Raw genomic sequence first — 19287 nt, forward strand, 5'->3', positions numbered from 1 at the left:
GTTCCCCAAGTCGAATTGAAGACTCGAAATTGTCTTCTAAAGTGTAAAGGCCCTATTTTTGTAAACAGGCGCTCGTGTGCTCGACGTACAAACGGAACATTAGCATCCAACTTTATTTAGTGTGCATTCCACCGTAATCATAAAATGTTCGCAACTGCTTATCGCGTCCCGTGTGTTGAGTTTGACCTGGGAGTCGATGAGGTTCACGGCTCCCATGTGTCGAGCCCATGAATGGTGGTGCAAGTGGTGTAAGGTAATTTTAGAAGACTTGATCAAGGCAGACAGATTTACAATTTTGTGTAGTGGCTGTCATAGTGTTTCATAAATATGTGTTTCATAAATATGACAACATCATGGGATAATCCCTCTGAATCATTAAAGAACGTAACTCCTGGAACCAATTGTTATCATTATCATCTAGCAAATATTTCAATGACACCCTCCTGACCACCAGTGTTGGGAATAACGGCATTTAAACTAACGGCGTTAGGTAAGTCAGTTTTTTTTTTCATGAACGGACTAATTTAACGAATTATTCTCCTCATATTTGAAATTTATTTATTAGTTTTATGGCTCAAAGTAAGCTACAAGACGTTGTGCAGTCGTGTTGCTCTTTTTTAATTTGCGCGCAATTAGAGGCAACGTTGTTGTCGGACCTTGTCACAATAAAAGTGTCTTGACAGCTGAAATGTATAGTCACTTTTATTTTGGAGGTGCCGCAGGAAGCATGTCATGACGTGACGGACGTGTCTCGCTTCTTGCAGCTTGGAGTGATTGTAATCAGGCACAAAGGGCGGCATAGCTCAGTGGTAGAGTGGTCCTCTCCCAACTGGGAGGTTGTGCGTTCGATCCTCAGTCCTTGTGACCATGTTGAAGTGTCCTTGAGCAAGACAGTAAACCTGAATTTGCTCTCAGTGGAGCTGGCTGGCACCCTGCATGACAGTAGCCAACCACTGGTGTATGAGTGTGAATGTAAGACTTTGTAAAAGGTTGCAATTCCGCAGTAATGTACTGTAATATCACGGTAATTGCTTTGCCGCAGCAGCTGTGAAGTTACAGTTGTGCTTTTACAATAATGCATTGTAATATCACAGATGTGAAATTACAGTAAATTGCTGTGAGTACATTTCACAGTACTTTATTGCTGTAATCCTTACTATGAAAGTCATGCAAAACCTATCCAATTATTTGTTGTGGAATCGCATGTAGCATGCACCAATCTCATATCTCGATCTCAGAGAGTCAATTCCTGCTCCCACAAAGTGAAGCATTTGTGTGCTCTTTCACCGCCCACATTTTACGCTGCTAGTTGGCTGTGCTCCATCCTACAATGGCGTACATGCAGGCGTATTTGCCCAATTCTACCTGTGCAAATTCCAGGAAAATACAAAAAGAAAGAAAACTCTACCCATGTCCACAGTTAGACATTACAATAGTATGTAGTAGAATTTCAGACATCATGTGACCATTCCTGAATACTCCGCCACATTGACAGGATTGTGGCGCCGCCACACGACGAACTAACAATGGAGAGCAGCGATAAAACTAGCGTTTATCCATCAACATTTCATCCAAGTGAATTCACACTACTTTAATGAGGACACAATGATGCACAAGATGCACAGGTTGGCTAATACAGATCCCTCCCTAGGAGTGCTTTTTTTTCAAGTATCGGTGACAACTGTTGGAATTTCCCCCTCACTACACTGGCGAGTGCTTGCGATCATGCAAAGACCAGGAAGGTTACACGATTTGTACAATCCAACTTTGCTCTTTGTGTGTGGTCAATATACCATCAAAGCTAGCAGCTTCACACAAGTCTTGCACTGTTATTAGGTATGTTAGCAATTTAGCATCTGCTAATTCAGCCGACGCTACCGTTGTTTGTGCTTTAAAAAGTACTGTTTATGTTGCTACTATTGGTCAGTTATTAAGTTCAATTGTGTAATTTCTAGAAAAAAGTAGTAGCACAACAAACAAACAAAAGTATTTACCTCAAAATCTGTGTGGTGGGAGGCTACCTTCATCCAGGTTAACATCTGCTGGTTCAACCACTGTGTGCCAAGTGCCCAATCGTATCCTTTGCCATCATTTTAATAATAAATAACGACTGTATACAATCAAGCTACACTTACACGTTAAACTGAATCAGTAATTGACTCACCTGATATGAAGTGGTTGGTACACAGGTGATAATGATTATGGCCAAACTGTAATAGTGAAAGTGAGTGTGAATGTTTGTTCGTCTACATGTGGCCTGCAATTTTATTGGCTGGCAGTAGTGTTAATTTTATCAGCCATTTTAACATTTAGTCTCAGGTTTCAATCACGCTTGTTAGTTTTTATCAATAGTTAGTCAACTTCATCCCGTTTTTTTTATCTAGTCCACTTTTAGTCAAATATAAATCTAGTATTTTAGTCTTTATTTTAGTCCAAGAATTTTATTCTTCTAGTTTTAGTCAACGTTTTAGTCATAACAATCATTTTACCCCTATATATATATATATATATATATATATATATATATATATATATATATACATATACTTTGGCAGCAGATAATGTTGAACATTTCAGATGTAAAACTAGTATATCAACAAGTGGCTACTGTGGTGCCATGCTACAAGATAGTAAATTAGCCAGCATTAGTTAGCGGTGGGATTAATATTATTGTTGGAACGTTATAGCCATTGGATTAATGTTACATTATAACTATAATTTACTTTGTTTTTTTTAACTGCTCACCGATATTCCACCTCCTGTCTGTCCCTCGTGTTTATGGCTGTCACTAGCTGCAGATTTGAAAGGGGGTGCGTCACTGTGTGTCACATGACAGTGCCACAGTGACAGATTAGCAGAGAGATTTTACAAAAAAATAATTAAATTTTCATCTCGTTTTTGTTCATGAACTAAAATGTCCGTAGATTTTAGTCCAGTTTTTATGAAGTGAAATACATTTTCGTCTCGTCTTCATTAGCCAACGAAAATGTACACTAATTTAGTCACAGTTATTGTTTATTAATGAAGGTTTTAGTCCAGTCTAGTCTAGTTTTAGTCCAGTGAAAAATGTGCATTGACAAAATTATTCTTGTTTAGTTTTCGTTGACGAAATTAACACCAGCTGGCAGTCGGTCCAGAGTGTACTGTGACCCTCATCAATTGAGGACAAGTGGTATAAAAATGTATGGATGAAGGATGATCCTAAAGAGAAAAGGATTTGCAATTTGAGACTGTTTTACTATTTACATATGTGTGTACAGTATAGCTATAAGGGTCCGTTTTTAATGACAGTTGAAAGATTGATTTCAGCTACATTTAATTTCTGGAGAACCAGCACATCTCTATAAATGTCTTTGACCTCTTCTGGATTCTATCGCTAGCAAATCTGCATATTATTATGTGAGCTGTCAGTTCTTCTCAAAGGAGACAGTATTTAAAGTGTTGACCTGCGTTTCTGATGAAAACCTGACCCTTATGATTTTGATCTTGACTGCACGGCAGAGCACAAAGCAGCAGATAATATTCAATGAGAGGTAGGGGGAGGTGTGGAGTACAGCCGAAAAGCTTGGATGCTCTTCAGCACTAAAAGCTGACTTGACATATGCCACAATGCTCGGCTATTATTCTACACCTGCTCCACCAAAGCGAGGCGTGCCTGCTTTCCGGAGGCTCTCATAAATAAGGCTGTTGAGGAGGCGGATGACTTTGAAAGCACAGAGCTTTCGTCCTGCATTCACTGGATTTTTTTGAGTCAGGATACAGCTCAGCAGTACTACAAATTTCTTCCACAGGTTGAAAAAAAAGTAATAAATAAAACAGTGGTGGGTGACTGCAGCAGTCTGTCCTACTTATTAGATGCCGCATGTTTCTGATGCTGAAAAAGGAAAGGTGGGTAAAAGCAAGAGTCATATTGGAGCTGGAGTTTTCAGCGATTCAGTTGTTAAAAAGTGATAATCACAGCCAGTCCAAAACCACATGCAGTTTATGCAAGGAAATACTGATTTCTCCCAATTTATGCTTGTCCTTGTGCAGTATGCACCAGCACTGCCTCAGGCTTGAACAATCATCAACATCTAAACATCACTTACAATTTTGCATTCCAAAGTGTTTTAAAGCCTACCAAACTATACAGCTCTGCTCAATTCATTTGCTCCCAAAAACGTATAAAAACCCTTCAATTTTAAATATTGCTATGGTCTCAAAAACTTATTTATACGTTTTTATGCTAGAGCATACAGTAGGCTTTGATGCAGCCTCTGACCTGAAGAGGTCGCTTAAAGCAATAGTAGTTATTACCAAAAAAGGCCAGCAGGTGGCAACAGAGTATAAGAGATCAACCAAGACCATGTTGCAACAAGCTCTTTTCACCAATGTTTTCAACAGGTGTGTGAATAATGTAAAAACTTAGCTATATTCTAATGCAAATTTCTGCAAAACGGAAACCGGTACAAAAATACTTTTTTCCTAATGAAAGAAGAGACTCTAATCTTTCTTTTGGTAGGTTCTATGTTTTTATAGCAATAGAACACAATATTCTGTAGGCCTTGCAAAATCAGTCAAAATCCAGTAAAACAGCCAGGAACGAAGGGGCTTGCTTCAGTGAAAATGGGGAGTGAATAAGTTAATGTGTCCATTGTGGCAACAACTAATCTTGTCAGCTACTATTTTCCACAACTGTATTTTTATTTGGACAGCAAAAAAATACAGCTATCAATGTAAATTCAATGCACTTAAATTTAAAAAGTTGGGTGCCTTGCACAAGAGGATCTCAACTGTAGTAGGACACAGGAAGAAGTATCCCACTGTCATCTTGCAGAGACATCACTCTATGCTTTGAAATATTATTTGATGTTTAAACAGCTTGTTATTGCTGTCAGATTTTGTTTTCTTTCATTCTATCCATTGTTTTCTTTTGATATCATTGACTGTGATTACACTCAGGGTAAGACAGCAGGAACTAGCATCTGCTGAATAAATTGCTGACAAAACGAGTCTGAGTGACTATGCAAATAAAGAACAGTTGGAAATGTTATTCTTGGTCAGAGGTGAGGTGTATCTGAGGTGTATTTTGACCATTTATCACGTTTTTAATGATACATTTTGTGAAGTCAAACTAGCAAATTAATATTGCTGCCACTAGACTAGACAATGCATACAGTGTGAACACAAACTGCTTTACAATTGTATTAGACCAACAACCAATGTAAGATCTATGCCACAACATTGGTAAGAACATTTTAAATGTTTGTCATTGAATATAAAATTTTCTAATTTACTGTTTTGCAAAAACAAGACAAAAAACAACAACAGAACAGTTGCATATAATCATTGTTTCTAATATAATAATAATAATAATAATAATAATAATAATAATAAATATTATTATTATTTTTGTGTTTTTATGACAGGTGGTCAAAATGAATTTGTTGAGCACCAAATATACCCATAGACTAAAAAAGCAACAAAAGACTATACTAGAATAGAAACACATGGCACATGGTACCATGGCATGTTTTCTCATTTAAAGTATGTGCCTTTGCTCCATGAAGGTTGGGAAACAAATCAGTATACTTGTCAGTTACACTGATCATTACCTGACAGGTGGTAAAGGGTTTGATGCTCCACAAGAATTGGGGGACATCCTGGATAGACACCTGTAGGCTGAAGGTGTTTGCTTGAAAAGGCAACATCTTTGGCTCCTCGAGGAGCTGACCCCCTCTGCTCTTCTCTGCTGCAACCACTCCCTGGGTGGCAAAGGGAAGGGGAGGGAGAGGAAAAGAAAGGTAAAGAATCATTTACATTTTGCATACCTGTACGTACAAACACCTGTTGCTAACCCTTTATTGATTTATATGAACAAGCAACGATTGACAGGTCTCCACACAAGTACTCTATTAGTGTCACAGTTACAAGTATCAACACAGCAGAAAGAAGTTTGCATTTGATGGAGTAGAAACGTGTGTCAATGGCAAACATGTCTCCCAAATTGAATTTCTGATGACAGATGACTTGTGTTGTCGCTTGCAGGTGATTATTTATCATCACTGTTGAGTGTCCCAGTGGGATGTCTTGCCTGTCTCCTCATCGAGCATCTTAGGTCACTCAGATTGAGAGGTGACACATGAACACAGAGGGATATCTATGAGAGTGTACTTATTCGTTGTGAAGAATGTGCTTGAGGCAAATTGCATATTGCCATTTCACTGGGGAACTTTTGACAAGCTTGTTTGAAAACACAGAAGTAACAGTAAGCAACCTGGAAAATAGGGTGTCTCATCTGCCTGGACTATCTGGACTCGTTTTCTGTTTTTCCCTGTAAAGCATGGTGCATGCCTAGTTTAGCGTGTTTGGGAATTTGACATTTTCTTTTACGTGCCCCTGGCGCACCTGACAATTTGGTGGCTGAAATTAGACTAAACTTCAGACCAGGGGACACCAGGTCTAAGTTGTGGTGTTACACGATTTTGGTGAATCTGTTCAGGGCACAGGCAGACAGATTATGAGCCACACAGTCATCTGTGGTGGATGTCATCATATTTCATTAAAAAAAAAAGACAGCATACATCGAACCCCCTGAATCAAGGGTGCTCATGTTTGGTCCTCAAGAGCCCCTATACAGCCTGTTTTCCATGTTTCCCTCCTGCAGCACAGCTGAATCTAATGATCAGCTAAATCAGCAAGCTTTGCAGAAGTCTGATAATGATCCTGATCATGAATCAGATGTGTTAGTGGAGAGAAACATGGAAAACAGGCTGGATAGGGGCTCTCGAGGACCGAACTTGAGCACCCCTGCTCAATGCAGAAATCAATTCATTGAACACACTGTGTTTATGATAGTAATCCACACATCCATTTTCTGCCTATTTTCATTGTATTTTTATCTGAATATCTTAATTATACTGCCCTCCTTGGCTGTGGCACAGCAAGTTAGCTTTTGCTTCTGTCATGTCAAAGATCGTGTACTTCTCGTTCACCAAATTCAAAGGGAATGAAAGACAACGCTTCCATAAAGCTAGTCGGCTGTGTTCACTCCCACGACAGGGAAAACTGTCCATTTGTATTTGCGTTTGCGAAAATCCTCACCCTCTTAAAATAACTGCATAAGTAATTTTTTTGGGCAAAAAATACTTTTTTTTGCCTAAATCATCTCCTCATGATGCAAATGGTTCATTTTAATTTGGTGTGCTTCCTGAAAAATCTGAAAAAAATGACTTAGGCGATTATTTTAATAAGAAGGTATTGAAATAGCAAAAGAAAGGAATGGCCACCCGTTAGCATAGTTAGTTAGTTAGTTTGCTTTGCACTAAACTTGGGTTGGGCACGGAAATACAGTGCTTAGAGTCAACTGTCCCTAAACTGCTGTTTGGAATTTTCCTTGATCCCTTTTTAACTAATTTGCTCCCAAAACGTATAAATGCATTCTATTTTAAATATTACCATACTCCCAAAGACATATTTGTTTTTGTTTTTTAATGCAAGCGTATACAGAAGGGTTTGATGCAGCCTCTAAATGGAAGAGAACTCTTGAAGCATTGGTAGTTATTACAAAAAGGGTCAACAGGTGGCAGCAGAGTATACGAGATCAACCAGGGCCATGTTGCAAAAAAGCTCTTTTCCCCACCGTTTTCAACAGGTTTGTGTATAATGTCAAAACTTAGCTATATTCTAATGCTAATTGCTACAAAACTGTACTTTTGTACTGACAGAAGAGACTCAAATCTTTCTTTTGGTAGGTTACATGTTTTCATAGCAATAGAACACAATATTCTGTGGGCCTTGCAAAATCAGTCAAAATCCAATAAAACAGGAGCGAAGGGGGTTGCATCAGTGTAAATCGCGGGGAGTTAATGAGTTAAGCAAGGATTTAATTTGCCTTACACACAAATGTACATACTGTAAATTAGACAGACTGGGAACAGGTGCTATTAATTGATCTATTGTTTGCTCTGTAGAATTATTTGAGCAAAAGACACCAATCATATATTTTTAGATAATGATTTTCTAAGTATTGATGACATTTTTGATGGCATAATTTTCAATTCAGCAGTCCTGTCAATAGAAGCAGAAAAGAAAAATACTCCAGAATGTCATGGTTTCCTAATGAAGATTCATAAAGCAGTAATGAGTCTGGCCCATCCACAGACTGGTTATTTAATGGAATAAAAAGTAGGTCTAGTACATTTTTGCCACTGAACCCTAAATTAATTACTTAAAAAAAATACCTGATCTGCTATTTCATATATCACATAAACAAATGTGCAACTTTATGAAATAAAAAAATCCCCAAATCAAAACAGGTGTACCGCAATCAGAAACATAATATACAAGTATTATTGAGCAGTTTCTTAAACAAAATAAATTAAAATGAAATAAACTGTATAGAACAATGCTATTGCAGACAGAATATAGCATACTGTAAATAAAATAAAACAAATTACATAAGAATCTACATTCCAGCCACCAAATTGTTAAATATAAATATATACATCTTAACGTGTCAAAAATATTGAAGAAGAAGATTGAGAATTCAACACAAAAGAACCATGATATCTATTCATATTTGAACAGTAAGGTTGGCAAACAGCCTGCAGTGTGGTAAAAAAAAAAATTCTAACACAATCTGAATGGTATAGCCTTGAAAATCAAGTTAAGGTTGAATAGCGCATTTGTGTTTCTTCAAGAGAATGTAGTGCAGTCGAAAAAGAAAATTACTCGCTATGCAAAGCATTAGCTTTTATTTGTCACGGCTTAAGAAAAAAAATCCTCTCATAGGTGTTTGTATTGAATCAGGCTTCGTGCAGAACCGGAAAGCAATGTGTGATTACTAAAGCTTGGGAAACACAAGAGAAACATGGTGCTAGGCACTCACGAACCCAAGGGATGCACACACACACACGTCTGGCATCTGCTTGGAAGGCATCAACCAAATTCAGAAAGCCAGCTGCCATTGATGGCTCTGACATGACAGAATGGTGGTCGCAGAGAAGAATGAGTCTCAGGGCTGAGCTCTCCTGTTTAGTCAAATCTCTCAAGGGATCTTGAGGAACCTGATTTCCCAGATGTTCACTTAGGGGATCTCAATGCTTAAAACGTGTCTAATCTGGGTTGCCGAAAGATAAATCAAGTCAAACATGATGAGAAAATAAGGATCGATTAACATTTGACAGGGACTGATTATGGTACCAAGAGCTTTGTCTCAGTGTTAAATCTGTCTCGCTGTAACACAATCAGTGGAACAATCAAAAATGTTTCCACTGATACATTTCAACTCACCGGGAAGTCTAACAAATAGTTACTGAAGTTTAAACACTGTCCAAGTTCGCCATCTACATAACAGCAAAACAATCCCTGGTTGACAGAAGAATAGATGGCATAGCCATAGACAGTTTTTGTTAGGGTTGTGTCTCTCTCTCTCTCTCTATACCATAGACAGTTTTTGCTAGGGGTGTCTCTCTCTCTCTCTCTCTTATTATATCAGATTATAAAAAAGTATGTTCTAATGACAGACGTTTGAATTTTTTTAATATGTGGAAGTGTGCACCAGAAAATTCAGTCGCTCAATTGGCACTATATAAATATAAGTGAATGTTAAGCTCTTTTCAATAAAACATAGCATGTAGCAGTCATTATTGCTAAATCATTTTATTTTGGGAAATTCCAAAGAAGACATTACATTGAATTTTCTTTCTTTCTTTTTTTGGGCAAATAACCTGGCATGCTTAGGCATGTCATTGTTGTGATTTCTCAAAGTAAAAAGTGGCTGCTTGTAAACAGCGGAAGCCAAAGAGATGGATCTGAATGTCATCTTTCCCAAACAGTTTCTACCTGCTTTTTGTTTGATGGTTTTGCACAATCAAATCTTTTGGTTCCCCACCTGAAAGGCGTGTGGCGTATCATCCACACAGTACACCCGCAGGCTGTAGCTCATGGAAGTGGCCTCCATGTTCCCAAACACAGCCAGCTTCAGCCTCTTGATGGCAGCCTGTGTCAGGGGCTCGCCCACCAGGGCGTATGAACCTGGCTGGTTGAGCAGCAGGTGGCAACTTGTGGAGTCCATTAGGCAGTAACAAGAAGTGGACTCATCCTCCACCAACATCACCTCCTACAACGCCAGAAGAGAACATTGCACAGTTTTCACCTCTTATGAAGATGTCTGAATGTCCCCAGTGACAGTAACCTACATTTAATATATTATATATATATATATATATATATATATATATATATATATATATATATATATATATATATATATTCTATAATACTTAGGGCTGTGTTTAATAAATCGAATAATCAATATCAAATCGATTTTCCTTTTCGAGCCCGATATTGATTCATAAAAACATGAATCGATTATTTAATATCTCTTTTTCCCATAAATTCATAAGAAAATAGAATTTTAAAGGCCACATTTTTGTTGTTGTATCTTACTGTTTTTTTTTTTTAAATTTACTGTTCACATGAATTTAAAAGTATTTACTTACGTTAATGAAAGACCTGACTTATTGCACTTTAAGCAATTCAGAATCTTTGTCATTTATATTCACAATTGTTGAATTAGAATTATGAAAATATTTTCCTCTCATCCTTAACTTAAGTGACGTTACTTCCCTTAATAAACAAAATCACTTAACCAGTTACTGCCTCTGCAAAATTTTAATTAGGAAATTAATGTTTGCCGAGTTTTTATCATGTTCTTGCTATTTAAGAAGAATTGATGTTCCAGAATTAATCAATATGTGATTGAATTGAAGTAAATCAAATAGAAAAAAAAATCCAAATTGAATCAAACTGACCTCTTGTGAATCAAAATCAAATCAATTGAGGACATTAGAATTGATACCCAGCCCTAATAATCCTGAAATACTTTTATATCAGTCACTGTTTACATACATATGCATATTAGACAATACAAGACATTATTTTATATTTCAGTTTGTTCTTTTAAATCAGGGGTGCAAACGTATTTTACTTGCAGGCCACATTGTTGTTCCCGTGTCTCTCATAGGGCCATTATGACTGTGAAAGTTATAAATGTTTAGCATATTATTACATTTAAAGGAACAAATTAATGTACAGGCAGTATAATTTAGAAATTAGAAGTCTAGTGTAATAGTTTATTTAAAAAAATAAATAAATATATATATAATATATATATATATATATATATATATATATATATCTTAAGTATTGCTCAAGTTACTATAAAAATGGTGTTGGTAAAAGGAAAATGCTTGCAATATCTTAAATGTATTATTCACGACATAATTTGAAATCTGCTATACATTTTAGCAAGAATCATTGAAGTTTATGAGCAGGATTTGCTTCAGAGGGCTACAAAATTATGTGGCGGGCCAGATGTGGCCCCCGGGCATTGAATTTGACTCCTGTGATCTAAACCACCATTTAAGAAGTGTCTGTTTCCAGCAGGTTTATTGGTCACTTATGTTGTATATATAATATTTTTGCACTCCTAAATTGTACTGTGAATTTTGATTCAAAAAGGTTAAATCAAATACTTTTATCACTAAGAATGTAAATTGCTATTTATCAGTACAGTATATGCATTCATTCGGTCTTTTACAATTTAAACTTCTAGTATTTTAATAATATCCCACACTTAAAAAGTATCAGGGAAAATATTTTGGTTAATTTCCAATAAGTAGCAGACGATTTAGAATTTTTGCTCCAGAGCTGGAGCTTACGCTTGAGGTCCAATGGAAAACAAATGAACAAAAAGGTGTCAATGTTTCTGCCAAATCTAATGACATATAAATAATGAGTTCAATTGCTGTAAAATAGACGCATTACATAAAGAAAACACCACCAAAACTTACAATATGAAGAAATAAGAGCATTTTTATATTCCACAGCACGGAGACTTGCTTTATAAAACTCATGTAAGACACTTACATTCCAGTTTTGTTCAATTCAAAAGTAGCACACAACATCAAATATTCATGTAAAGAGCTACACTGATGAAATGAATGCATTATGGATTGAACTATTTTTTCACCACTATAGGAAAAGATAACAGGTTTAAATCATAAAGAAAAAAAAATCTACACAGTTGGTGAACAATCCCTGAGGGACAAAAAACAAAACAAAACCCATTCCTTACTATAGTAAAGATGTTGGTACATAGCACAACATAAAATAGTCACTATGAGCAACATAGTGTTTTATTTATGAGACAATGGCATTCTAAGCACTTCATTATTTCCAACTGGAGAGAAGAAATTGTTTATACCTAGCTTTCCCCTGCATTACCGTTCCAACATTACAATACACCCAACATTTGTTTTCTGTGTGGGAAGAAGCAAGCAAGTATCAAAATACTGTAAGGTGTCACCGGATACCAAATATCCAGAATCAAACTGGATTTGAAATGATAATGGTAGTTATTCACTCTGTAATGACAAGGAAATCACAGCAAAACGAGTTATTGTTTGAACAAAACATCAAGCTCAAAATAATTTCTTTCTTCCTTGAGGAGCAATTTTGCTAATGAGTGACTTAATTTGAGGAGCAATTTTAGGCAGGTTAATCCCAGGGTCCTGAAGCAAGGGTTTTATTCAACAATAAAAACATGATAATATAATGGGGAGGTGGAATGTAGGGCTGCAGATGTCAAATATTTCAGCATTTGAGTATCCTACTGAAAATTCTACAGAAAAATTGTGTATTTCGGTAAACTATATTTTTACCTTTCACTTTGCAATGAACAACATATTGTTTTCCATTTTTATACAATCAAAATCTTCTATTTCTTAAATTAACATTGTGCATAGCATCAAACTGTCTCGAAAAATTTCCATTGGTGCTTTTGCAAATAAATATAAATGTAAACTTAAACTTAGCATTTCTTGTATCAGAAACAAGGCATGAAATACAAATTTTGTGCAACTTCACTTGAGTAGCTAGCATTTTATTATGCACCATAATAATACAGTAGGTTTATGGTTGTGCATTGCATGAGCGTAGACCAGCTATCTATAAATAAGACAAATATTCATTATGCTAGAAAAAGTTTTGAAAGTGCTCAAACTAAAATGAGGACACCTTGAGAGAAAATAGTTAAAATAAGAAATAAATACTGTATATTAAATGTTGGTTCAAGGGCATGATTCAAGTTGGAGTGTACAAACCCAATTCCCAAAAAGTTGGGACACTATACAAATTGTGAATAAAAACTGAACGCAATTAAGTGGAAGTGCCAAATTTCAATATTTTGTTCAGAATAGAACATAGATTTCAGGTCAAAAGTTTAAACTGAGAAAATGTATAATTTTAAGGGAAAAATATGTTGATTGTAAATTTTATGACATGTGTATGATTTCCTTGCATTAGTTAGAGCTGAAACACCCACTAGTTAACTAGTGAAAGACAAAACACACTACATGTTGAACTAGTGACACGCAAATGTTTTACTAGTTAACTATTGATGCCCCAAATATCCACTAGTTACACTAGTGAGACATTTTGGCTGAACTAGTTCAACTAGTGAGGTCCCAAATGTTCACTAGTAGAGTTAGTGGATGCCAACATGCTCACTAGCCAACTATTTACACCCCAAAAAAATAATGAGGTGGGGCAGACGTGCATCCAGGATTCCTATTGGCTGTGCAGTTAAAATACACCAATCAAGATTCTGATTTTGTCATTATACCACATCCTTTAATTTCATGTTTTACACTAGTTTACAAGTAGTTGAGTAATTGGAGCTCGTTAACAAGTGGATGCCTATTACCGTTACATGTTAACTAGTAAATGCAGAAACCCATACTACACAACTACTTGCATCTATTTGGACCTGACAAGCTAGCTAACTAGTGAGGCTCAAAATGTTCATTAGTTAACTAGTAAATGCAGAGATATCCACTAGTTACACAAGTTGGGCTCATTATGATGCCACTTGTTAACTAGTGAAACACATGTTTTCTTACAAGTAAACTATCTGGGTACAGAGTGAGTAACTAGTGACACAGATTTTCTTATCACTAGTTTACTAGTAGAAGGTATTTTGTCTCACGTTTCGGCATGAAGACTGAACTTGTACAGACTTTGACTGTGCAAGTTTCACACAATTGCTCAATAGGTGGCATGTGCAATCAACTAGTTAACCAGTGAAAATAATTACATTTCACTAGTTGACATGTTTGCCAGTTACAACACTTCGGAAGTTTACTAGTTGTGCGCACTAGTAAGCATTTTTGTTAAACTAGTATGAAGTAAATGACACCTATTATACTAGAATCATCATCTAGTGCAGCAAAATTCACTACATGTTAGATATTTGTTTTACTAGTTGTGCACAGTTTCTTACCAGTGCTACATAAGGGTCCACTAGTTAAAAGACACGCCCAACATGTAGGAAACATGTCAAACGTGTTCTGTCAAATCTTGTACAAATTCATTTCTTGGTCTGACTTGTGAAAGAAAATGCCTTCCACTAGTTAACTAGTTAAATAAACATCAGTGTCACTAGTTAACTAGTGACTTAGTCTGGATGTAACTAGCTTGCAAGAGAGAAACCAAGTGATTCACTAGTTAACAAATGAGGTCAAAATGAGCCCAACTAGTGCCACTAGTGGGTATATTTGCATTTACTAGTTCACTAGATCACATTTTGTACCTCACTAGTCAGCTAGTAAGGTAGGGAAGATCCCAACTAGTGTAAGTAGTGGACATTCTATGCCTTCCTAGTTAACTAGTAATAAATGTTAAATCTTACAAGTGAACCACTAAGGTAAGAAAAAATGCAACTGGTGATACCAGTGGACATTCGGCCCTTACACTTTCAAAATGCAACAGTAAACCATAGACGTCTCTACGACTCAAACGCCAACACGTTCACTATTGGACGGCATGCAAATAAAGCAAGCGGGAAAGAGACCTTTGATTGGTCGATATTCAAATTAGATGTCTTGAAGCTTTAACCCTTTAGTGCCTGGACCGCAATAACTCTAAAGAAAATAAACTGTATTTACAAAAAACAAACAAAAAAACAACAGCACATGCTTAATTCATCTCGCCCCCACCAGTTAACTCAATAAGCATTGTGGCTGTTTTCAGTTTGTTTGTTTGTTTTATTTTTAAATAACTGGATAAGTATTTTTGCACTGTATAGATACAGTGCAATATACAGGCATAGACAGAGAGTGACCAGTGGGCTAAAAAAATGGACACTATAGTGTGTCAGAAGAGGCTCGAACTAGTGATGTAGCAGCAATTTTTGGGCTTACTTGTTAACATACGCTCAATGTAAAGTTACTTGTTAACATGTAGTTAAGCTCAAAGTAAGCTTACTTGTTAACATGTAAGCTCAATGTAAGCTTACTTGTTAACATGCAAGCTCAATGTAAGCTTACTTGTTAACATGTAGTCAAGCTCAATGTAAGCTTACTGGTTAACATGTAAGCTCAATATAAGCTTACTTATTAACATGTAAGCTCAATGTAAGCTTACTTGTTAACATGCAAGCTCAATGTAAGCTTACTTGTTAACATGTTAAGCTCTATGTAAGCTTACTTGTTAACATGTAGTTAAGCTCAATGTTAGCTTACTGGTTAAGATAAGATAAGATAAGATCCACTGATTGTCACACCCATCAAAGTGGGGCGAAATTTGTTCTCCGCATTTGACCCATCCCCTGAGGGAGCGATGAGCAGCAGCAGCGCCGCGCTCGGGAATCATGTGGTGATCTAACCTCCCAATTCCAACCCTTAATGCTGAGTGTCAAGCAGAGTGGGAATCATGTGGTGATCTAACCTCCCAATTCCAACCCTTAATGCTGAGTGTCAAGCAGAGTGGCAATCGGTCCCATTTTTATAGTCTTTGGTATGACCCGGCCGGGAATCTAACCCACGACCTCCCAGTCTCAGGACGGACATTTAACACGTAAGCTCAAATTTAAGATTACTTGTTAACATGTACGCTCAATGTAAGCTTACATGTTAACATGTAGTTAAGGTCAATGTAAGCTTACTTGTTAACATGTACACTCAATGTAAGCTTACTTGTTAACATGTACGCTTAATGTGAGCTTACTTGTTAACTTGTAAGCTCAATTTAAGCTTACTTGTTAACATGCATGCTCAACGTAAGATTACTTGTTAACATGTATGCTCAATGTAAGCGTACTTGTTAACTCTTTGACTGCCAGACGTTTTCAGAAAACGGATATCGTGGGTGCCAGCCGAGAAAATTTTGTGTTTCGACTATGGAAACACACATACTACCAAATGAAAGATTGGACTCTCATCTTTAATCAAAAAAAAGTTTGTTTCTACCTTATTCCGTTTTTCAGTAATCAACAATAGAAAATGGTTAGTTTCACCCAAATGCTCTGTTTTGAAACAAAATACGGAGAAATCAAGCTTTTTGTGAAACGATATTATTTCATGCACTCTAGTGAATTTGACACCTTTTTTTTCCCATGAATGATGCCACAAACACCTAAACAGTGCTTTACTTCTGTAAAACACTACCACCAACAATGAAAAAAGTGTTTTTTGATAGCAAAATACGTTTATTTACATTCAACAGTGTAACAATTTGACAAAACAATTTGGCAAACTATTTACAAATGTGTGCAACCGTGGTACTATTTACAATTGTGTGGATGTTTCAAATACAGTTTTTCTTTTTGTAACACTCCCCTGTGTCCAATCATGATACATTTCCTCCCACCAGCAGTTTGAACGGATTTACCAACAAATGACAATTCAAATCCTCAAAAAGGGAGAATTTATTTCTGAACGGTTGCACTGGATTCCTTTTTATTTAGTATAGCATATAAAGTGGAAAGTGACTGCTCTGTATTGATTTTGAACGTTTGAGTGTCACTAGTTCAACATGTAGACTTTAAGAGGCTTTCGCTAGTTAACATGTCAGTGTTTTGTCATTCACTAGTTGACAAGTAGGTATTTCAGCTCTCACTAGTTAGATAGTGCAGGAAATCAGAGGTAACTAGTTAACATGTTAGAATAATTCACGGTCAACTAGTAAACATGTTAGAGCTTTTGTGCCTTACTAGTTAACTAGTAAGACTTTGAACATTACTTGTTTGGTCCAGTGGGCAACTAGTGCATACAAAAGCTGACTAGCTGCGAGTTTGGCACTACATGCATGCTTGTATGTGTCACTAGTTAGACTTATGTCAGCACTAGTTGGATAAATGTTGCAGAAAATGAGTGACATGTCAGTGATTTTGTACAAGTAGTATGACAAAGCGCAGAACTAGTACGGCTGAATGACCAACTAGTTCTGAAGAAGACTGCGCTAGTTGAGAAACACTACTGTCTGATATCAAGGATATGGAATAAATGCTCAAAGGGCTTGCCATAGGCTCACGCCTGAGTTGTGTACCCTCCCCAATCAGTTATGAAGCAATGCGCCCCACCTCCCGAGACCCGCATGGAAGGAGCAGAGGGAAAATTTTATTAAGTTGGTAGGAGCGGAAATATTCAGAAAAATCATGACATATTACAGGCATACTGAGTTAACGTTCAGTGATTTCCATGACATTTTGACAGGCTCGCCCAGTCACAGTTTTAGGTTTCAATGTGTTTGTTTGAGATACAAAATACAAATTTAAATTAGCAAACTGTGTTGCAAAATGGCTTATTTGGAGCCTAGAAACATAATGTGCATATCTACCCTCCTCATCCTCAAAAATCTGACCATCATCAAATGTTTTATAAGACCCAGTGTGGACCTATAGAATCCTGTGATTATATAACTTAATAGGTGCAGTGAGAACAAATAATGTGCTCTAGACTGATGCCTGGGGAGCAATATTTTTTCCACTCGTTAAAATGATAAGAAGCACTGAGCCTGCCTTCCGCACTCTTACTAGCAGCTGCTATGCAAGACAAGAAACCTCTAGCGTTCTCTTGGTGGTGGTCACTGACCTGAGCTCCAAAGTCCTGCTTTTTATGATGTACTATTTTATCATGTGCTTGATATCATTAAGTTACCCTATAGACAAAACTACAAAACAGAGAGTTGTATTATTATTATTTTTATTGTAACACATAAAACTGTAGCTAACAAATGGCGCACGTCTGTAAAGTGCATTTGGTCACTAAGCTTATGACTGAACATAAAAACTTCTTCCGGCAGGAAGCAACACAAAAAGTAACAAAGTACTGTAAGAAGTTGAAGGAAAGTACTTGATTTTTAGATGGATGGATGATAGATAGATAGATAGATAGATAGATAGATAGATAGATAGATAGATAGATAGATAGATAGATAGATAGATAGATAGATAGATAGATAGATAGATAGATAGATAGATAGATCTTGAGGGAATCCCATTCTAAAGTACGATTAACTTTGAGAATAATCTAAATTATTCTGATCAATATTACATTTTGAACAATGTATACTATACTATAATAATTTAGATTTATTTATTTAAATCAAAATCTGAAGAAAAAAAAATGCTCTACCGGTATTTTAAAATACATGAATCTTAATATGCAGGTGCAGCTCAATGAGAAAAATCCATTACAGGAGCTCAAGAAAAACTGAAACTTAAATAATATAAAGAATCACCACACAGTGTAAAATATTTCATGTTTATTTATTTATTTATTGATTGATTTTTTTTAAATATTGATGGCTGTAGCTTACAGATAACAAAACCCCCAAATTCACAATTTCAAGAGATTTGAATATCACACAATTATTTTTAATATAGAAATTAAGAAAAAATTCACCTTCTGAAAGGTATTTTCCACGTGTTTAATGACTCTATTGAATATATTAGTTTCAGTATTTTTAATGAACTAAAAAATATTTTCCACAAGAGTAATTTATTGATATAAAGTTTGTCTTCTCTCTCTCTCTCTCTCACTCTCTCTGAACAATCCAATGCATATTGTGCATTAAAATCAATATTATAATATAAATAAAATTTTAAACTGAATTTAGTTCTATTTAGCAGCTATATTTTCATTTATTTGTTTGCCATTTTGTAAAAGGACAATGAATACTTAATCAGTGTGGACACATTGGTGCCTGACCATAATAGTGATTGTATGATTTGTGATTATATACAACAAATCATAAATGATTCTGGTACAATCTGTCAGTAAGGTGGGGGCTTTAGGACCCAGATGCGGGAAGGCAGGGCAAGGAGGCAGAGGTGCAGTCCAAAAAGACGTTTTAATATCTAATCAAAAAAAAACTAACTTCAAAATACAAAATAAACTGAACTAACAAAACATGAAGCTAAACATGACAAAACAACTAAGGCGAGACTAACAACATGACATG

General features: G+C 36.1%; 1 protein-coding gene across 4 annotated transcripts in view; it reads right to left on the reverse strand.

The window, feature by feature from the left end:
• The window catches only part of unc5db (unc-5 netrin receptor Db), a 309582-nt gene that overhangs the window by 21693 nt on the left and 268602 nt on the right, over positions 1-19287 (reverse strand). For all 4 annotated transcript variants that reach the window (XM_077561281.1, XM_077561283.1, XM_077561280.1 and 1 more), the window contains 2 exons: positions 9875-10102; positions 5595-5744 (listed from right to left, as the gene is read on the reverse strand). In XM_077561281.1, the coding sequence (XP_077417407.1) occupies positions 5595-5744; positions 9875-10102 (378 nt within the window). The remainder of the gene's footprint in view (positions 1-5594; positions 5745-9874; positions 10103-19287) is intronic.

This window comes from Vanacampus margaritifer, chromosome 3, assembly GCF_051991255.1.
Source record: "Vanacampus margaritifer isolate UIUO_Vmar chromosome 3, RoL_Vmar_1.0, whole genome shotgun sequence".
Lineage (NCBI taxonomy): Eukaryota > Metazoa > Chordata > Actinopteri > Syngnathiformes > Syngnathidae > Vanacampus > Vanacampus margaritifer.